Genomic DNA, 18,201 nt, shown 5'->3' with positions numbered 1-18,201 from the left:
AAACAACTTCCTACCTGGGAGCGATCCCTCGGCCGGTGTCTGGCTGCACTCAGTCCCCAACTTGGTAGACAGCATTGGCTCTGCGGGGGGACGGTGTCGCTGCTGTTAAAGATTCCTCTGGGACAGAGAAAGATAGTCTCGTAATCGCTTCCAAAATAATTGTTTCTTTAAGGAAGAATTTTGCCCTTCCTGGGGAGAGAAGCACAGTTCACGTGTCCAGTGTCTCTGTCTCTTGACCAGAACTAAGGGAAAATAGAAGAGGGAGTGAAATATATAAACTGGTTTAAGGGGGAGGTGGGTGGGACAATTGGGACAAGGGAGAATGGAGAGATTGCGGCTGCTCATGGAAATCACTTTTGGAGGGTCAGTGCTGAGGGAGAACCTTTGGACTGTGGGAGGCCATTCAGCCCCTCTCAGGCCTTTTAGACAGGAACAGGAGGAGGCCATTCAGCCCCTCTCAAGCCTGTTAGACAGGAACGGGAGGCGGCCATTCTGCCCCTCGAGCACTGCTCGATTCAACCAGATCAGGGCTGATCAGCATCTTAACTCCATCTGCTGCCCTGGGTTCTGTAATCCTCAATCCCCTCCTTACCCAGAAACATCTCCCAATCTCAGGGTGTAAATTTACAATTCCCCTCCCCACCGTCTCAGCCTCGACAGGCTTATCGGGGAGAGGGAGTTTCCCATTTCCACCCCACTTTGTATCAATTGCTTCCTGACATCACCCCTGACCACCTGGCTCCAACTGTGATGTTCGGACCCCTCATTCTGGGCTCTCCCACCCCCTCCAAACCCATCATCTTAAACCCCTCGATCAGAACCCCCCTTAATCTTCGATACTCGAGGGAATACAAGCTCGGCCTGTGAGACCCCTGATCAGAATTTAACCCTCTCAGACCCAGGGCGTTCTGGTGATACTGCGCTGCAATCCTGAAGTTCTCTCTCTCTCTGTCTCTGTCTCTCTCTCTATCGCTGTCTCTCTCTATCTCTGTCTCTCTCTTTCTCTCTCTCTCTTTGTGTCTCTCTCTCCCTTTCTCTCTATCCCTCTCTGTCACTCTCTGTCTCTTTCTCGCTCCCTCTCTATCTCTCTTTCTCCATCTCTCTGTCTCTGTCTCTCTCTCTCTGTCTATCTCTCTAACTCTATCTCTCTCTGTCTCTGTCTATCTCTCTCTCTTTCTATCTCTCTCTCTCTCTGTCTATCTCTCTCTCTCTGTCTATATCTTTCTCTCTCTATCTATTTCTCTTTCTCTCTCTCTCTATCTCTCTCTCTGTCCCTCTCTTTCTATCTCCCTCCCTCTCTCTCTCGCTCTCTCTCTGTCTCTCTCTCTCTCTCTCTGTCTCTCTCTCTCTGTCTCTCACTCTATCTCTCTCACTCTATCTCTCTCTCTCTGTCTATCTCTCTCTATCTATTTCTCTCTCTCTGTCTATATCTCTCTCTCTCTGTCCCTCTCTTTCTATCTCCCTCTCTCTCTCTCTGTCTCTCCCTCTCTCTCTCTCTCTGTCTCTCTCTCCCTCTCTCTGTCTCTCTCTCTCTCTCTCTCTGTCTCTCTCTCTCTCTCTCTCTGTCTCTCTCTCTCCATCCTTCAGGATGAGACATTAAACCTGAGGCCTGTGTCCACCCTCTCAGGTGGACATAAAAGATCCCCTGACATCGGCTGCTCGTGGGATCTTCCTCTGCGCAAAATGGTGATCCCACCGGCGAAGGTGCTTCATTGGCTGCGAGGCACTTGGAGGTGTCTGCTGGTGGTGAAAGGCGCTATATAAATGCAGGTCTTTCTTTCGCTACGGTCAGTATTTCCTTGGCTCTCCCTCTCTCTCTCTATCTCCTTCTCTTCGATAAGGGGGGAATTGGATAAATACTGGAAGGGGAAAAATGTGCAGGGTTATGGGGGGAAAGAGCCGGTGGGGTCGGGGGTGGAGGTTAGAGTGTGGGCTAATTGGACAGATCTTTCAAAGAGCCAGCACATGCATGATGGGCTGAATGGCCTCCTCTTGAGCTGTGTCATTCTGTGATTGGACCAACGCCTCCGCCTTCAAATGCTCCGCCCCCCCTCCCCCACCCCCGTTCAACCTGCCCACCCCCCAACATGAGCTTTTGAAACCGAACCTGCCCGACTGCTGTTGAGCCTCTGTCAGGTCGTCGAGGTTTTGTTGACCAGCAAGTGGCAGCGTTTGCCACAATTTCATATTGGGCCATCCACAGGAGGCCATTCAGCCCTTCGAGGCTCAAGCGCCTGAATGGGCCTCCTCCTGTTCCTGTTTAAAAGGCTGGAGAGGGGGGCTGAATGGCCTCCACCTGTTCCTGTGTAACAGTCTCGAGAGAGGGGCTGAATGGCCTCCTCCTGTTCCTATGTAACAGACTCGAGAAGGGCTGAATGGCCTCCACCTGTTCCTGTGTAACACTCTCGAGAGTGGGGGCTGAATGGGCCTCCTCCTGTTCCTGTGTAACACTCTCGAGAGTGGGAGCTGAATGGCCTCCACCTGTTGCTGTGTAACAGTCTCGAGAGGGGCTGAATGGCCTCCTCCTGTTCCTGTGTAACAGCCTCGAGAGAGGGGCTGAATGGCCTCCTCCTGCTCCTGTGTAACAGCCTCGAGAGAGGGGCTGAATGGCCTCCTCCTGTTCCTGTGTAACAGGCTCGAGAGAGGGGCTGAATGGCCTCCTCCTGTTCCTGTTTGCAGAGACGTGTACACACACACACACAATATACCACTGACTGAAACAAGGTTTAATTTTATTGAGTGCACACAAAACATCATAAATACGCAGGTAGTTTCTCTGGCATCAGATCGATATGCCGAATGGCCTGCTATGCTGTAACGACTGTCGGTTCGCTAACTGACACCGCGATTTAAAGACAGTCTCATGCCACGATTCACAAGAGGGTTTCACGTTGAACCAGGAACATGATCTCAGCGGCACCCTCTATGGCCTGGGCACAATACACGAGGATTTACAGACCAGGGTGGACCCAGCTGGGTCAGTGCTGAGGGAGCTGAGGCGCACTGTCGGAGGGTCAGTGCCGAGGGAGTGCTGCACTGTCGGAGGGTCAGTGCTGAGGGAGCGCCACACTGTCGGAGGGTCAGTGCTGAGGGAGTGCTGCACTGTCGGAGGGTCAGTGCTGAGGGAGTGCTGCACTGTCGGAGGGTCAGTGTCGAGGGAGTGCTGCACTGTCGGAGGGTCAGTGCTGAGGGAGCGCTGCACGGTCGGAGGGTCAGTGCTGAGGAAGCGCCGCACTGTCGGATGGTCAGTGCTGAGGGAGAGCCGCACTGTTGGAGTATCAGTGCTGAGGGAGCTGAGGCGCACTGTCGGAGGGTCAGTGCCGAGGGAGTGCTGCACTGTCGGAGGGTCAGTGCTGAGGGAACGCCACACTGTCGGAGGGTCTGTGCTGAGGGAGTGCTGCACTGTCGGAGGGTCAGTGCTGAGGGAGTGCTGCACTGTCGGAGGGTCATTGCTGAGGGAGTGCCGCACTGTCGGAGGGTCAGTGCTGAGGGAGCGCTGCACTGTCGGAGGGTTAGTGCTGAGGGAGTGCCGCGCTGTTGGAGGGTCAGTGCTGAGGGAGAGTCGCGCTGTTGGAGGGTCAGATCTGAGGGAGCGCCGCACTGTTGGATGGTCAGCGCTGAGGGAGTGCCGCACTGTCGGAGGGTCAGTGCTGAGGGAGTGCCGCGCTGTTGGAGGGTCAGTGCTGAGGCAGTGCCGCACTGTTGGAGGGTCAGTACTGAGGGAGCGCCGCGCTGTTGGAGGGTCAGTGCTGAGGGAGAGCCGCACTGTCGGAGGCGTCTTTCAGGATGAACGAGGGAGATGAACAAGGGGTGTGCAGTTCGAGTTCTCACTGGCCCTGGGGCCAATGTTCACTGAGCAGCCAGCCACTGCTGACAGAGCGATCAGGCGAGGTCCCCATCAGTCCTGAAAGTTCCTCCTCCTTCCATACGGTGACCAGCAACAGAGTGTGTCCATGCCCGGTCTGTCTGCTCCCTACAGTCTCTCCTGGCTGGCGCTACAGTCGGAGTCTCCCCCCGGGCTCCAGAGGCCCACGGCTTTCGGTCTGGTGATGTCCCGCTGCACCCACGGGTGGTACAATATCTGGTGGAGGGTGGGGCGTTTGGAGGGTTGCATGGAGAGGCACCATCGTATCAGCTCCTCGCACTCTGCAGGGGGAAGGGGGGAAGGAAGCACAAGATGGTCCATTAAAAATTGCATCTCGGGGAAGAAATGAATGTGAGAAAGAGAGAGAGAGACTGGAGAAGGCGGCGGTGCGGAGGGATCTGGGTGTCCTGGGACATGAATCTCAAAAAGTTGGTATGCAGATGCAGCGAGTGATGAGGAAGACAAATGGAAAGTTGTCCTTTATTGCGAGGGGGGGGATGGAGTATAAAAGTGGGGAAGTCTTGCTACAACTGGACAGGGCATTGGTGAGGACGCTCCTGGGTCACTGTGGACAGTTCTGGTCCCCTCACTTCAGGAGGGACAGACTCGCATCGGAAGCCGTTCAGAGAAGGTTCACTCGGCCGATTCCTGGGACGAAGGGGGTTTGTCTGATGAGGAAAGGTTGAGCAGGTTGGGCCTCTACCCATTGGAGTTTAGAAGAATGAGAGGTGATCTTATTGAAACATATCAGATGCTGAGGGGAGGGGGTTTGACAGGGTGGATGCTGAGGGGATGTTACCCGCCCCTCGTGGAGGGGAATCTAGAACGAGGGGAGGGGGGCACAGTTTCAGAATGAGGGGTCTCCCATTGAAGACTGAGATGAGGAGGAATTTCTTCTCTCAGAGGGTGGTCAGTCTGTGGAATTCTCTCCCCCCCCAGAGAGCAGTGGGGGTCGGGTCACTGAATATATTCAAGGCCGAGTGAGACAGATTTCTGATCGGTGAGGGGAGTCGAGGGTTATGAGGGGGACGGACAGGGAAGTGGAGTTGAGTAAAAATCGGATCAGAGGCGATCGTATTGAATGGGGGAGCAGGTTTGAGGGGCTGAATGGCCTCCTCCTGCCCCTATTTCTTGAGATCTTATGGAAAGGAGAGACAGTGAAGGATGCTTTAAAACTAAAATCCCCTCTCTCCACCCCCTGTGCCACTTACCCTTGGAGATGCCGGAGGGCAGCTGAATCTCGCCAGCCAGGATCTCCACGTCTCGCTCGAAGGGGATGTCACCACAGACCATGACGTAGAGTAAGACCCCGAGGGACCAGACAGTAGCGGAGCGGGCATGGTAGCGCCTTTCACTGATGTACTCTGGCGGGCTGTACACTCTGGTGCCTGGGCATTTACATCAGAAAGAGATGGAAATAGGAGAGAGAGAGAGAGACAAGATTAAAACAAGACAACATTCACTGTGAGACTATTTACCCCACCCAGCATTGCTTTGGGGTTTTAATGCCCTGATGCCCCCAAAATACCCACGCCTGACCCTCGCCCCCCCTGCCCTATCCCCCTGTCGGAGGGTCAGTGCCGAGGGAGCGGCGCACTGTCGGAGGGTCAGTGCCGAGGGAGCGGCGCACTGTCGGAGGGTCAGTGCTGAGGGAGCGACGCATTGTCGGAGGGTCAGTGCTTAGGGAGTGCCGCACTGTCGGAGGTTCAGTGCTGAGGGAGCATCGCGCTGTCGGAGGGTCAGTGCTGAGCCGCACTGTCGCAGGATCAGTGCTGAGCCATACTGTCGTAGGGTCAGTGCTGAGGGAGCTCCGCACTGTCGGAGGGTCAGTGCTGAGGGAGCTCCGCACTGTCGGAGGGTCAGTGCTGAGGGAGTGCCGCACTGTCGGACGGTCGGTGCTGAGGTAGTGCCGCACTGTCGGAGGGTCAGTGCTGAGGGAGCTCCGCACTGTCGGAGGTTCAATGCTGAGGGAGCGCCGCACTGTCGGAGGGTCTGTGCTGTGCCATACTGTGGGAGGGAATTGGCGTCTGTGCAACATGTCTGGGATCCCAGGTGTCAGAGAGAGAAAGGAGGAGCCGCTGTGCCCCCAGCTGCTTCTGGGATGCCCCCAGGGAGTGTCCGGGCAGGGGTACTCACCACTGAAATCGGTGTAGGCGGTGTCGCGCAGCAGGGCTGCCGAGCCGAAGTCGATGAGCTTGAGGTCGTCAGTGTGCAGGTCGACCAGGAGGTTCTCGTCCTTGATGTCCCGGTGCGTGACCCCACAGGCATGGCAGTGCTGCACTGCCTCCACCGCCTGGCGGAAGAAGGACCGGGCGCGATCCTCGCCCAGCGGGCCCTGCTCGGTGATGAGGTCGAAGAGGTCCTTGGCGCTGGGCGGGCGCTCCATCACCAGCAGGAAGCCGGCCGGCCTGGAGAACCAATCCAGCAGGCGAATCACGCCTCGGTGCTCCGGCAAAGACACCTTCCGCATCAGGATGATCTCCATGGGCACGGGGCGGTCATTCTGCAAGCAGAGGGCACAAGGATGGCAGGATTCAGAACATGGGCAGAAGGGAACACGTTCGCAAAGAGAAATAGCTGGAGTTGAGGATGGAAAGAGTCTGGTTTGGGGTGGAGATGGAGTTGGGGGTGGGTAGGGGGTGGGAAGAGGCTGGTTTGGGGGGGATACACACACTCAGACACACTCACACACACACTCACATTCAGAGTTACTCACACACACACTCAGACACACTCACACACTCTCAAACATTCTTAGACTCAGTCACACTCGCGCACACTCAGACGCACACTTTGCACACACTCAGATGCACACTCGCACACACTCAGACAGAGACAGGTTCACAAGTCTTATTCAAATCATTTTAAACTCACCAGACGACCCCAATCCACCACTTTCTTCCTGGGCACGTGTTTAACCGCCACCTGGCACAGAAACAGGATCCCAATTCATTCAAATGAGCTGACTTTAAACACTACATCCATATTGATATATTTTAAGTGAAGTTTCATACTGAGTTAACACACACCTTGTCTCCCTCCCCCCTATAGAAACATCAGCAACACCTGCAGGTGTAAACATTGATCCCTGGCAATTATTTTGGCTCTTCACTCCCCCCGCGACCCCCGGAATGTTGTAATGTTGTGCTCGCGTTTTACAATTTATTGCACTAAAAACGGAAGCTTCTAGATGGCAGTGTGTCTCTGTGTATGCCTGTGGGTGTGTCTGAGTGTGTGTTTGTGTGTGTGCGTGTTTGGCTGTACATGACTGTGAGGATCTCTGTGTGTGTGAGTGAATGTGTCTATGTGCATGTTTGTGTGAGTGAGTGTCTGTGTGAATGTTTTTGTGTCTGTGTGTCTGTGTGAATGTTTTTGCATCTGTGTGTCTGTGTGTGTTTGTGTCTGAGTGTGTGTGTGTCTGAGTGTGTGTGTCTGGGGGCGTGTGTGTGTGTCTGTGTGTCTGTGTGTCTGGGAGCGTGTGTGTGTGTGTGTCTGAGTGTGTGCGTGTCTCTCTGTGTGTCTGAGTGTGTGTGCGTGTGTTTGTGTCTGAATGTGTGTGTGTGTGTCTGAGTGTGTGTGTGAGTGTAACTCTGTGTGTGTCTGGGGGCGTGTGTGTGAGTGCATGTGTGTGTCTGAGTGTGTGTGTGTGTCTGAGTGCATCTCTCTGTGTCTGGATGTGTGTGTGTGTGTGTGTGTGTCTGAGTGTGTCTCTGTGTGTCTGGGGGTCTGTGTGTGTTTGTGTCTTTGTGTGTTTCTGGGGACGTGTGTGTGTGTGTCTGAGTGTGTGTGTGTGTCTGGGTGTGTGTGTGTGTGTCTGAGTGTGTCTCTGAGTGCGTCTCTGAGTGTGTCTCTGTGTGTGTCTGAGTGCGTGTGTCTGTCTGGGTGTGTGTGTGTCTGAGTGTGTCTCTGTGTGTGTCTGAGTGTGTCTCTGTGTGTGTCTGAGTGTGTGTGTGTGTGTGAGTGTGTCTCTGTGTGTGTCTGAGTGTGTGTGTGTGACTGGGTGTGTGTGTGTCTATATATCGATGTGCTTATTACATTAATACCCTCCTTTCCCCCCTCCTCTCTCACCGGAGCTCCATCGAAGATCCTCACAGCCGAGAAAACTGTTCCGAAGCCGCCGCTGCCCAGTTTCTTGCCCACACTGTACAGTTTCTTGAAGCTTTCTCTCTTCTTCACTGCAGGAGGTGAGGCAGAGAGAGAGAGAGAGAGAATTACACTCCATCCAACGATCCCAGCCTCAGTTTAACAAAGTTATGACAGACAATCAAACATCACATCAGACTGAAATTGTTCTTAGTAACAAAGGCTCCCGACCCTTCCCAGCCCACGAAACTCAAGCGAGAATTAATGAGTTTGCCCATTGCCTCTCTCGCTCACTCACATGTGATTCTGTCACCCCTTCTCTCTCCGTCTCTCTCTAACAGCTTTTTTGTGTGTGTCTGTGTCTCACTTTCTGTGTCTCACTGCTGTCTCGCTCTCTCTCGTTCTGTTTCTCTAGCTCTCTCTCTCTCTCTCTTTCTTTCTCTCTCACTCTCTCTTTCTCGCTGTCTCTATCTCTCGCTGTCTCTTTCTCGCTGACTCTTTCTCTCTCTTCCTTTCTCTCTGTATCTGTGTCTCTCTCTTTCTTTCTCTCTTTTTTTTTCACTCTCTCTCTCCCTCTGTCTGTCTCTCTCTCTGTCTCATTCTCTCTATCTCTCTCTGTCTTTCTGTGTCTCATTCTCTCTCTGTCTTCCTCTCTTTCGTTCTCTGTCTCTCTCTCTGTCTTTCTTTCTCTCTCTCTGTCTTTCTTTCTCTCTCTCTGTCTCTCTTTCTCTCTCCGTCTCTCTTTCTCTCTCCGTCTCTATCTATCTCCGTCTCTGTCTATCTCCGTCTCTCTGTCTATCGCCGTCTCTCTGTCTAACTCTGTCTCTCTCTATCTCTGTCTCTCTGTTTCTCTTTCTGTCTCTGTCTCTCTCTTTCTCTCTCTCTCTTTCTCTCTCTCTCTCTCTGTCTTTCTTTCTCTCTCTCTGTCTTTCTTTCTCTCTCCGTCTCTCTTTCTCTCTCCGTCTCTTTCTATCTCCGTCTCTGTCTATCTCCGTCTCTCTGTCTATCTCCGTCTCTGTCTATCTCCGTCTCTCTGTCTATCTCTGTCTCTCTCTCTGTTTCTCTCTCCCTGTTTCTCTCTCATCCATCCTCTCCCTCTCCGACCCAATCAATCATCAATTAATGGGATCACCGAAGCGAACCTCCCTCTCCCTCTCCATCCGTCTCTGGCCCCCTTCGCCCCAGCCCATCTCTGTCCCTGTCTCTCTCTCTCTCTCTCTCTCAGTTCCTGTCTCTGCATCCCACTGGCTCTGGAGATCTCCTGCTCACTCCCCCTTCTCTCCCCCAAACACCAACTTCTGGGGGGTGGGAGATGGGGGGAAAGACCCTGCGCCAACACTCGGGGAACTCACGATGTAAAAAACAACTTCCTACCTGGGAGCGATCCCTCGGCCGGTGTCTGGCTGCACTCAGTCCCCAACTTGGTAGACAGCATTGGCTCTGCGGGGGGACGGTGTCGCTGCTGTTAAAGATTCCTCTGGGACAGAGAAAGATAGTCTCGTAATCGCTTCCAAAATAATTGTTTCTTTAAGGAAGAATTTTGCCCTTCCTGGGGAGAGAAGCACAGTTCACGTGTCCAGTGTCTCTGTCTCTTGACCAGAACTAAGGGAAAATAGAACAGGGGATGAAATATATACTGGTTTAAGGGGGAGGGGGTTGGACAGGTAGAGATGGATAGAGGGCCAGTGATAGGTGGAGGGAACCAAAAAATGTCACGGGCCAAAGGATAAAGAGGTGTTGATGGTGGTCATATCAGCGAAGAAATGTGCTAATGGGGACATTAAGGGTAGAAAGCAAGACATGCAAGGGACAGATAGCCCAATGGATGGAAACACATTCCAAACAATAATGGCAATAGGTGGGAAAAGAAAAATATATAGAAATGTTTGTGGGAAACAGGGGGTGGGGATGGAGGAGAGAGTTCCTGATCGAAAGTGGTTGAACTCAATATTCAGTCTGGGAAGCTGTAAAGTGCCCAGTCGGTAGATAAGGTTCTGTTCCATCCATTGTTTTACCTCAGACAGAGTAAAGACCTCTTAGAACAGAGATGAGGAGAAACTTCTTTAGGCAGAGAGAGTGGGTGAATCTCTGGAACTCATTGCCACAGAAGGCTGTGGAGGCCAGGTCATTGAGTGTATTTAAGACCGAGATAGATAGGTTCCTGATTGGTAAGGAGGATCAAAGGTTATGGGGAGAAGGCGGGAGAATGGGGTTGAGAAACTGATCAGCCATGATTGAATGGCGGAGCAGACTCGATGGGCCGAATGGCCTAATTTCTGCTCCTATGGTCTTATGGAGCACCGCACTCTCTTTCTGTCTTTCTCTGTCTCTCTCTCTCTCTGAGTCTCTCTCTCTCTGTCTCTATCTCTCTCTGTCTCTGTGATCCTCTCCTCTCTCTGTCTTTCTCTGTCTCTCTCTCTGTCTCTCCCTCTATCTCTCTTTTGGTGGCTCTCTCTGACTCTCTGAATCTCTCTGTAGGGGCTGACTGACTTGTTCCTGTGTAACAGGCTTGAGAGGGCCTGAATGGCCTCCTCCTTTTCATGTATAACATGCTTGGGGGGCTTATTGCTTTCCCCTGTTCCTGTGTAACAGGCTCGAGAGGGCCTGAATGGCCTCCTCCTGTTCCTGTATAACATGCTTGGGGGGCTTATTGCTTTCCCCTGTTCCTGTGTAACAGGCTCGAGAGGGGCTGAATGGCCTCTGCCTGTTCCTGTGTAACAGGCTCGAGAGGGGCTGAATGGCCTCTCCCTGTTCCTGTGTAACAGGCTCGAGAGGGGCTGACTGACCTGTTCCTGTATAACAGTCTTGAGAGGGGCTGAATGGCCTCCTAATGTTCCTGTGTAACAGGCTCGAGAGAGGGGCTGAATGGCCTCCTACTGTTCCTGTGTAACAGGCTCGAGAAAGGGGGCTGAATGGCCTCCTACTGTTCCTGTGTAACAGGCACGAGAGAGGGGCTGAATGTCCTCCAACTGTTCCTGTGTAACAGGCTCGAGGCGGGGGATGAATGGCCTCCACCTGTTCCTGTGTAACAGGCTCGAGGCGGGGGCTGAATGGCCTCCTCCTGTTCCTGTATAACAGGCTCGAGGCGGGGGATGAATGGCCTCCTCCTGTTCCTGTGTAAAAGGCTCGAGAGGGGCTGAATGGCCGCCTCCTGTTCCTGTTTGCAGAGACGTGTACACACACACACACACACAATATACCACTGACTGAAACAACGTTTAATTTTATTGAGTCCACACAAAACATCATAAATACGCAGGTAGTTTCTCTGGCATCAGCTCGATGGGCCGAATGGCCTGCTATGCTGTAACGACTGTCGGTTCGCTAACTGACACCGCGATTTAAAGACTGTCTCGTGCTGCCATTCACAAGAGGGTTTCACGTTGAACCAGGAACATGATCTCAGCGGCACCCTCTAGGGCCTAGGCACAATACACGAGGATTTCCAGACCAGGGTTGACACAGCTGGTTCCAGCATTTCCCCAAAACCTCACCCAAGCTCGGGCCTCCCCTGGCGCTCTCCTCAAGGCACTGGCATGGCCAACGGCTCTCCGGTGCTATCCCCAACCTCACCAACTCCCCCTCAGCTATTTGCCCACAGCGTGCGTCACAATGCGATCGAACGACTGGTGCGTTGCTTTCCCCTTAAATCCAGGCTTCTTCCCTTATCCGTGTGCATGAGGATGCGGGGGTGGGGATGGGAGTGAGGAAGGAATCTCTCAATGCCCCACCCAACACCCTCTCCAGAAAAGTGCCAGGTCTGTAAAGCTCGGAAGTGTCCTTAAGGGGAGAATGGAGAGAGATTGCGGCTGCTCATGGAAATCACTGTCGGAGGGTCAGTGCTGAGGGAGCTCCGCACTGTCGGAGGGTCAGTGCTGAGGGAGCTCCGCACTGTCGGAGGGTCAGTGCTGAGGCAGCGCCGCGCTGTCGGAGGGTCGGTGCTGAGGGAGCGCCGCACTGTTGGAGTTTTAGTGCTGAGGGAGCTCCACACTGTAGGAGGGTCAGTGCTGAGAGCGCGCTGCAGTGTCAGAGGGTTAGTGCCGAGGGTGCGCCGTGCTGTTGGAGGGTCAGTGCTGAGGGAGTGACGCACTGTCAGAGGGTCAGTGCTGGGGGAGCTCCAGACTGTCAAGGTTCAGGACTGAGGGAGCGCCCTACTTTTGGAGGGTCAGTGCTGAGGGAGCGCCGCGATGTCGGATGGTCAGTGCTGAGGGAGCGCCGCGCTGTCCGAGTGTCAGTGCTGAGGGAGCTCCGAACTGTTGGGGGGTCAGTATTGAAGGAGCGCCGCAATCTCGGAGGGACAGTGCTGAGGGAGCTCCAAACTGTCAGGGGGTCAGGACTGAAGGAGCGCCGCACTGTCGGAGGGTCAGTGCTGATGTACGCTGGACTGTCGGAGAGTCATCGCTAAGGGAGTGCCACACTGTCGGAGGGTCAGTACTGGGCGAGCGCCATACTTTCGGAGGGTCAGTGCTTAGATAGCGCCGCACTGTCGGAAGGTCAGTGCTGAGGGAGCCACACTGTCAGAGGTTCAGTCCTGAGGGAGCGCCGAGCTGTTGGAGGGTCAGTGCTGAGGGTGCGTCGCACTGTCGGAGGGTCAGTGTTGAGGGAGAGCCGGACTGTCGGAGGGTCATTGCTGAGGGAGCGCCACGCTATTGGAGCATCAGTACAGATGGAACGCCGCACTGTCGAAGGGTCAGTAGTGATGAAGCTCCGAATTGTTGTCGGGTCAGCGCTGTGGGTGCGCCGCACTGTTGGAGGGTCAGTACTGAGGGAGCGCCGCACTGTCGGAAGGTCAGTGCTGAGGGAGCGCCGCACTGTCGGAAGGTCTGTGCTGAGGGAGCCGCACTGTCGGAGGGTCAGTGCTGAGGGAGCCGCACTGTCGGAGGGTCAGTGCTGAGGGAGCGCCGCACTGTCGGAGGGTCAGTGCTGAGGGAGCGCACGTCTTTCTTTCGCTACGGTCAGTCTTTCCTTGTCTCCCTCTCTCTCTCTCTCTCTCTCTCCTTCTCTTCGATAAGGGGGGAATTGGATAAATACTGGAAGGGGAAAAACGTGCAGGGTTATGGGGGGGAAAGAGCCGGTCGGGTCGGGTTTGGGGGTTAGAGTGTGGAGCTAATTGGACAGATCTTTCAAAGAGCCAGCACATGCATGATGGGCTGAATGGCCTCCTCTTGAGCTGTGTCATTCTGTGATTGGACCAACGCCTCCGCCTTCAAAGGCTCCGACCCCACCTCCCCCACCCCCGTTCAACCTGCCCACCCCCCAACATGAGCTTTTGAAACCGAACCTGCCCGACTGCTGTTGAGCCTCTGTCAGGTCGTCGAGGTTTTGTTGACCAGCAGGTGGCAGCGTTTGCCCCAGTTTCATATTGGGCCATCCACAGGAGGCCATTCAGCCCTTCGAGGCTCAAGGGCCTGAATGGGCCTCTTCCCATTCCTGTTTAAAAGGCTCGAGGGGTATGAATGGCCTCCTCCTGTTCCTGTGTAAAAGGCTCGAGAGGGGCTGAATGGCCTCCTCCTGTTCCTATTTGCAGAGACGTGTACACACACACACACACACACAATATACCACTGACTGAAACAACGTTTAATTTTATTGAGTACACACAAAACATCATAAATACGCAGGTAGTTTCTCTGGCATCAGCTCGATGGGCCGAATGGCCTGCTATGCTGTAACGACTGTCGGTTCGCTAACTGACACCGCGATTTAAAGACAGTCTCGTGCTGCCATTCACAAGAGGGTTTCACGTTGAACCAGGAACATGATCTCAGCTGCACCCTCTAGGGCCTGGGCACAATACACGAGGATTTACAGACCAGGGTGGACACAGCTGGTTCCAGAATTTCCCCAGAACCTCACCCAAGCTCGGGGCCTCCCCTGGCGCTCTCCCCAAGGCACTGGCATGGCCAACGGCTCTCCGGTGCCATCCCCCAACCTCAAAAAACTCCCCCTCAGCTATTTGGCCACAGCGTGCCTCACAATGCGATCGAACGACTGGTGCGTTGCTTTCCCCTTAAATCCAGGCTTCTTCCCTTATCCGTGTGCATGAGGATGCGAGGGTGGGGGGTGGGGATGGGAGTGAGGAAGGAATCTCTCAATGCCCCTTCCAACACCCCCTCCAGAAAAGTGCCAGGTCTGTAAAGCTGGCAAGTGTCCTTAAGGGGAGAATGGAGAGAGATTGCGGCTACTCATGGAAATTACTGTTGGAGGGTGAGTATTGAGGGAGCTCCGCACTGTCAGAGGGTCAGTGCTGAGGGAGCGCCGCACTGTCGGAGGGTCAGTGCTGAGGGAGCGTCGCACTGTTGGAGGGTCAGTGCCAAGGGAGTGCTGCACTGTTGGAGGGTCAGTACTGAGGGAGTGCTGCACTGTTGGAGGGTCAGTGCTGAGGGAGCGTCGTACTGTCGGCGGGTCAGTGCTGAGGGAGCGCCGCACTGTCAGAGGGTCAGTACTGGGGGAGCTCCAAACTGTCGGGGGGTCTGGACTGAGGGAGCGCCGCACTGTCGGAGGGTCAGTGCTGAGGGTGCGCCGCACTGTCGGAGGGTCAGTGCTGATGTACGCCGGACTGTCGGATAGTCATCCCTAAGTGAGCGGCGCACTGTCGGAGGTTCAGTGCTGAAGGAGAGCCGGACTGTCGGACGGTCATTGCTGAGGGATCGCCACACTATTGGAGCATCAGTACAGAGGGAACGCCGCACTGTCGAAGAGTCAGTAGTGAGGTAGCTCCGAATTGTTGTAGGGTCAGCGCTGAGGGTGTGCCGCACTGTAGCAGTGTCAGTGCCGAGGGAGCGCCGTACTGTCGGAAAGTCTGTGCTGAGGGAGTGCGGCACTGTCGGAAGGTCAGTGCTGAGGTAGCGCCGTACTGTGGGAGGGTCAGAGCAGAGGGAGGGATGCGCGCTGTCGGAGGGTCAGTGCTGAGGGAGTGCCGCACTATCGGAGGGTCAGGACTGAGGGAGCACCGCGTTGTCAGTTGGTCAGCGCTGAGGGAACGCCAGTCTGTCGGAGGGTCAGTACAGAGGGAGCGTCATACTTTCGGAGGGTCAGTGCTTAGATAGCTCCGCACTGTGAGAGGGTCGGTGCTGAGGGAGCGCCGCACTGTTTGAGGGTCAGTGCTGAGGGAGTGCCGCAGTGTTTGAGGGTCAGTGCTGAGGGAGTGCCGCACTTTCGGAGGGTCAGTACTGAGGGTGCGCTGCGCTGTCGGAGGGTCATTTTTGAGGTAGCGCCGCACAGTCGGATGGTCAGTGCTGAGGGAGTGACGCACTGTCGGAGGGTCAGTGCTGAGGTAGCGCCGTACTGTGGGAGGGTCAGAACAGAGGGAGGGATGCGCTGTCGGAGGGTCAGTGCTGAGGGAGCGCCGCACTGTCGGAGTTTTAGTGCTGAGGGAGCTCCACACTGTAGGAGGGTCAGTGTTGAGAGCGCGCTGTACTGTCAGAGGGTCAGTGCCGAGGGTGCGCCGCGGTGTTGGAGGGTCAGTGCTGAGGGAGTGACGCACTGTCAGAGGGTCAGTCCTGGGGGAGCTCCAAACTGTCAAGGTGTCAGGACTGAGGGAGCGCCGTACTTTTGGAGGGTCAGTGCTGAGGGAGCGCCGCGATGTCGGAGGGTCAGTGCTGAGGGAGCGCCGCGCTGTCCGAGTGTCAGTGCTGAGGGTGCTCCGAACTGTTGGGGGGTCAGTATTGAGGGAGCGCCGCAATCTCGGGGGGACAGTGCTGAGGGAGCTCCAAACTGTCGGGGGGTCAGGACTGAAGGAGCGCCACACTGTCGGAGGGTCAGTACTGGGCGAGCGCCATAGTTTCGGAGGGTCAGTGCTAAGATAGCGCTGCACTGTCGGAGGGTCAGTGCTTAGGGAGCCACACTGTCAGAGATTCAGTCCTGAGGGAGCGCCGAGCTGTTGGAGGGTCAGTGCTGATGTACGCCGGACTGTCGGAGAGTCATCGCTAAGGGAGCGCCACGCTATTGGAGCATCAGTACAGATGGAACGCCGCACTGTCTCAGGGTCAGTAGTGAGGGAGCTCCGAATTGTTGTAGGGTCAGCGCTGTGGGTACGCCGCACTGTTGGAGGGTCAGTACTGAGGGAGCGCCGCACTGTTGGAGGGTCAGTACTGAGGGAGTGCCGCACTGTCGGAGGGTCAGTGCTGAGGGAGCGCACGTCTTTCTTTCGCTACGGTCAGTCTTTCCTTGTCTCCCTCTCTCTCTCTCTCTATCTCCTTCTCTTCGATAAGGGGGGAATTGGATAAATACTGGAAGGGGAAAAATGTGCAGGCTTATGGGGGGGAAAGAGCCGGTGGGGTCGGGGGTGGGGGTTAGAGTGTGGGGTTAATTGGACAGATCTGTCAAAGAGCCAGCTCATGCATGATGGGCTGAATGGCCTCCTCTCGAGCTGTGTCATTCTGTGATTGGACCAACGCCTCCGCCTTCAAAGGCTCCGACCCCACCTCCCCCACCCCCGTTCAACCTGCCCACCCCCCAACATGAGCTTTTGAAACCGAACCTGCCCGACTGCTGTTGAGCCTCTGTCAGGTCGTCGAGGTTTTGTTGACCAGCAGGTGGCAGCGTTTGCCCCAGTTTCATATTGGGCCATCCACAGGAGGAGGCCATTCAGCCCTTCGAGGCTCAAGGGCCTGAATGGGCCTCTTCCTGTTCCTGTTTAAAAGGCTCGAGGGGTCTGAATGGCCTCCTCCTCTTCCTGTGTAACAGTCTCGACAGCGGGGCTGAATGGCCTCCTCCTGTTCCTGTGTAACATGCTTGAGAGGAGTTGAATGAGCCTCCTCCTGTTCCTGTGTAAAAGGCTCGAGAGGGGCTGAATGGCCTCCTCCTGTTCCTATTTGCAGAGACGTGTACACACACACACACACACACACACAATATACCACTGACTGAAACAATGTTTAATTTTATTGAGTACACACAAAACATCATAAATACGCAGGTAGTTTCTCTGGCATCAGCTCGATGGGCCGAATGGCCTGCTATGCTGTAAGGACTGTCGGTTCGCTAACTGACACCGCGATTTAAAGACAGTCTCGTGCCGCCATTCACAAGAGGGTTTCACGTTGAACCAGGAACATGATCTCAGCGGCACCCTCTAGGGCCTGGGCACAATACACGAGGATTTACAGACCAGGGTGGACACAGCTGTATCCAGAATTTCCCCAGAACCTCACCCAAGCTCGCGGCCTCCCCTGGCGCTCTCCCCAAGGCACTGGCATGGCCAACGGCTCTCCGGTGCCATCCCCCAACCTCACCAACTCCCCCTCAGCTATTTGGCCACAGCGTGCGTCATAATGCGATCGAACGACGGTGCGTTGCTTTCCCCTTAAATCCAGGCTTCTTCCCTTATCCGTGTGCATGAGGATGCGGGGGTGGGGGGTGGGGATGGGAGTGAGGAAGGAATCTCTCAATGCCCCACCCAACACCCCCTCCAGAAAAGTGCCATGTCTGTAAAGCTGGCAAGTGTCCTTAAGGGGAGAATGGAGAGAGATTGCGGCTGCTCATGGAAATCACTGTTGGAGGGTGAGTATTGAGGAAGCTCCGCACTGTCGGAGGGTCAGTGCTGAGGGAGCGCCGCACTGTCGGAGGGTCAGTGCTGAGGGAGCGTCGCACTGTCGGAGGGTCAGTGCCAAGGGAGTGCTGCACTGTTGGAGGGTCAGTACTGAGGGAGTGCTGCACTGTTGGAGGGTCAGTGCTGAGGGAGTGCCAAGCTGTCGGAGGGTCAGTGCTGAGGGAGTGCTGCACTGTTGGAGGGTCAGTGCTGAGGGAGTGCCGCACCGTCGGAGGGTCAGTGCTGAGGGAGTGCCGAACTGTTGGAGGGTCAGTGCTGAGGGAGTGCCGCACTGTGGGAGGGTCAGTGCTGAGAAAGTGCCGCACTGTTGGAGGGTCAGTGCTGAGGGAGTGCCGCACTATTGGAGGGTCAGTACTGAGGGAGTGCTGCACTGTTGGAGGGTCAGTACTGAGGGAGAGCCGCACAGTTGGAGGGTCAGTGCTGAGGGAGTGCCGCACTGTTGGAGGGTCAGTGCTGAGGGAGAGCCGCACTGTGGGAGGGTCAGTGCTGTGGGAGCGCCGCACTGTCGGAGGCGTCTTTCAGGATGAACAAGGGAGATGAACAAGGGGTGTGCAGTTCGAGTTCTCTCCGGCCCTGGGACCAATGTTCACTGAGCAGCCAGCCACTGCTGACAGAGCGATCAGGCGAGGTCCCCATCAGTCCTGAAAGTTCCTCCTCCTTCCATACGGTGACCAGCAACAGAGTGTGTCCATGCCCGGTA

General features: G+C 55.3%; 1 protein-coding gene across 1 annotated transcript; it reads right to left on the bottom strand.

Moving 5' to 3' along the window:
* Positions 1-3,784: 3,784 nt before the first annotated feature.
* Positions 3,785-6,785, bottom strand: LOC144673946 (serine/threonine-protein kinase pim-3-like). Its single transcript, XM_078535538.1, has 4 exons — positions 6,740-6,785; positions 6,002-6,368; positions 5,077-5,253; positions 3,785-4,146 (listed from the first exon to the last, which is right to left on the bottom strand). The coding sequence occupies exons 2-4, from the start codon at positions 6,348-6,350 to the stop codon at positions 3,974-3,976; spliced, it is 699 nt and encodes a 232-aa protein (XP_078391664.1). The 5' UTR covers positions 6,351-6,368; positions 6,740-6,785; the 3' UTR covers positions 3,785-3,973.
* Positions 6,786-18,201: the final 11,416 nt, after the last annotated feature.

The sequence above is a fragment of the Cetorhinus maximus genome, unplaced genomic scaffold (assembly GCF_964194155.1).
Source record: "Cetorhinus maximus unplaced genomic scaffold, sCetMax3.hap1.1 HAP1_SCAFFOLD_519, whole genome shotgun sequence".
Taxonomy (NCBI): Eukaryota; Metazoa; Chordata; class Chondrichthyes; order Lamniformes; family Cetorhinidae; genus Cetorhinus; species Cetorhinus maximus.
This window is presented reverse-complemented; position numbering and strand designations above follow the sequence as displayed.

What these genes read in the sequence shown, in the direction of transcription:
- LOC144673946 (XM_078535538.1), bottom strand. Translation starts at nt 6,350, where the DNA reads ATGGAGATCATCCTGATGCGGAAGGTGTCTTTGCCGGAGCACCGAGGC. An exon ending in CGCCTACACCGATTTCAGTG is followed by an intron (nt 5,254 to 6,001) that starts GTGAGTACCCCT and finishes GTAAATGCCCAG; the next exon opens with GCACCAGAGTGTACAGCCCG. An exon ending in GCCCTCCGGCATCTCCAAGG is followed by an intron (nt 4,147 to 5,076) that starts GTAAGTGGCACA and finishes TTCCCCCTGCAG; the next exon opens with AGTGCGAGGAGCTGATACGA.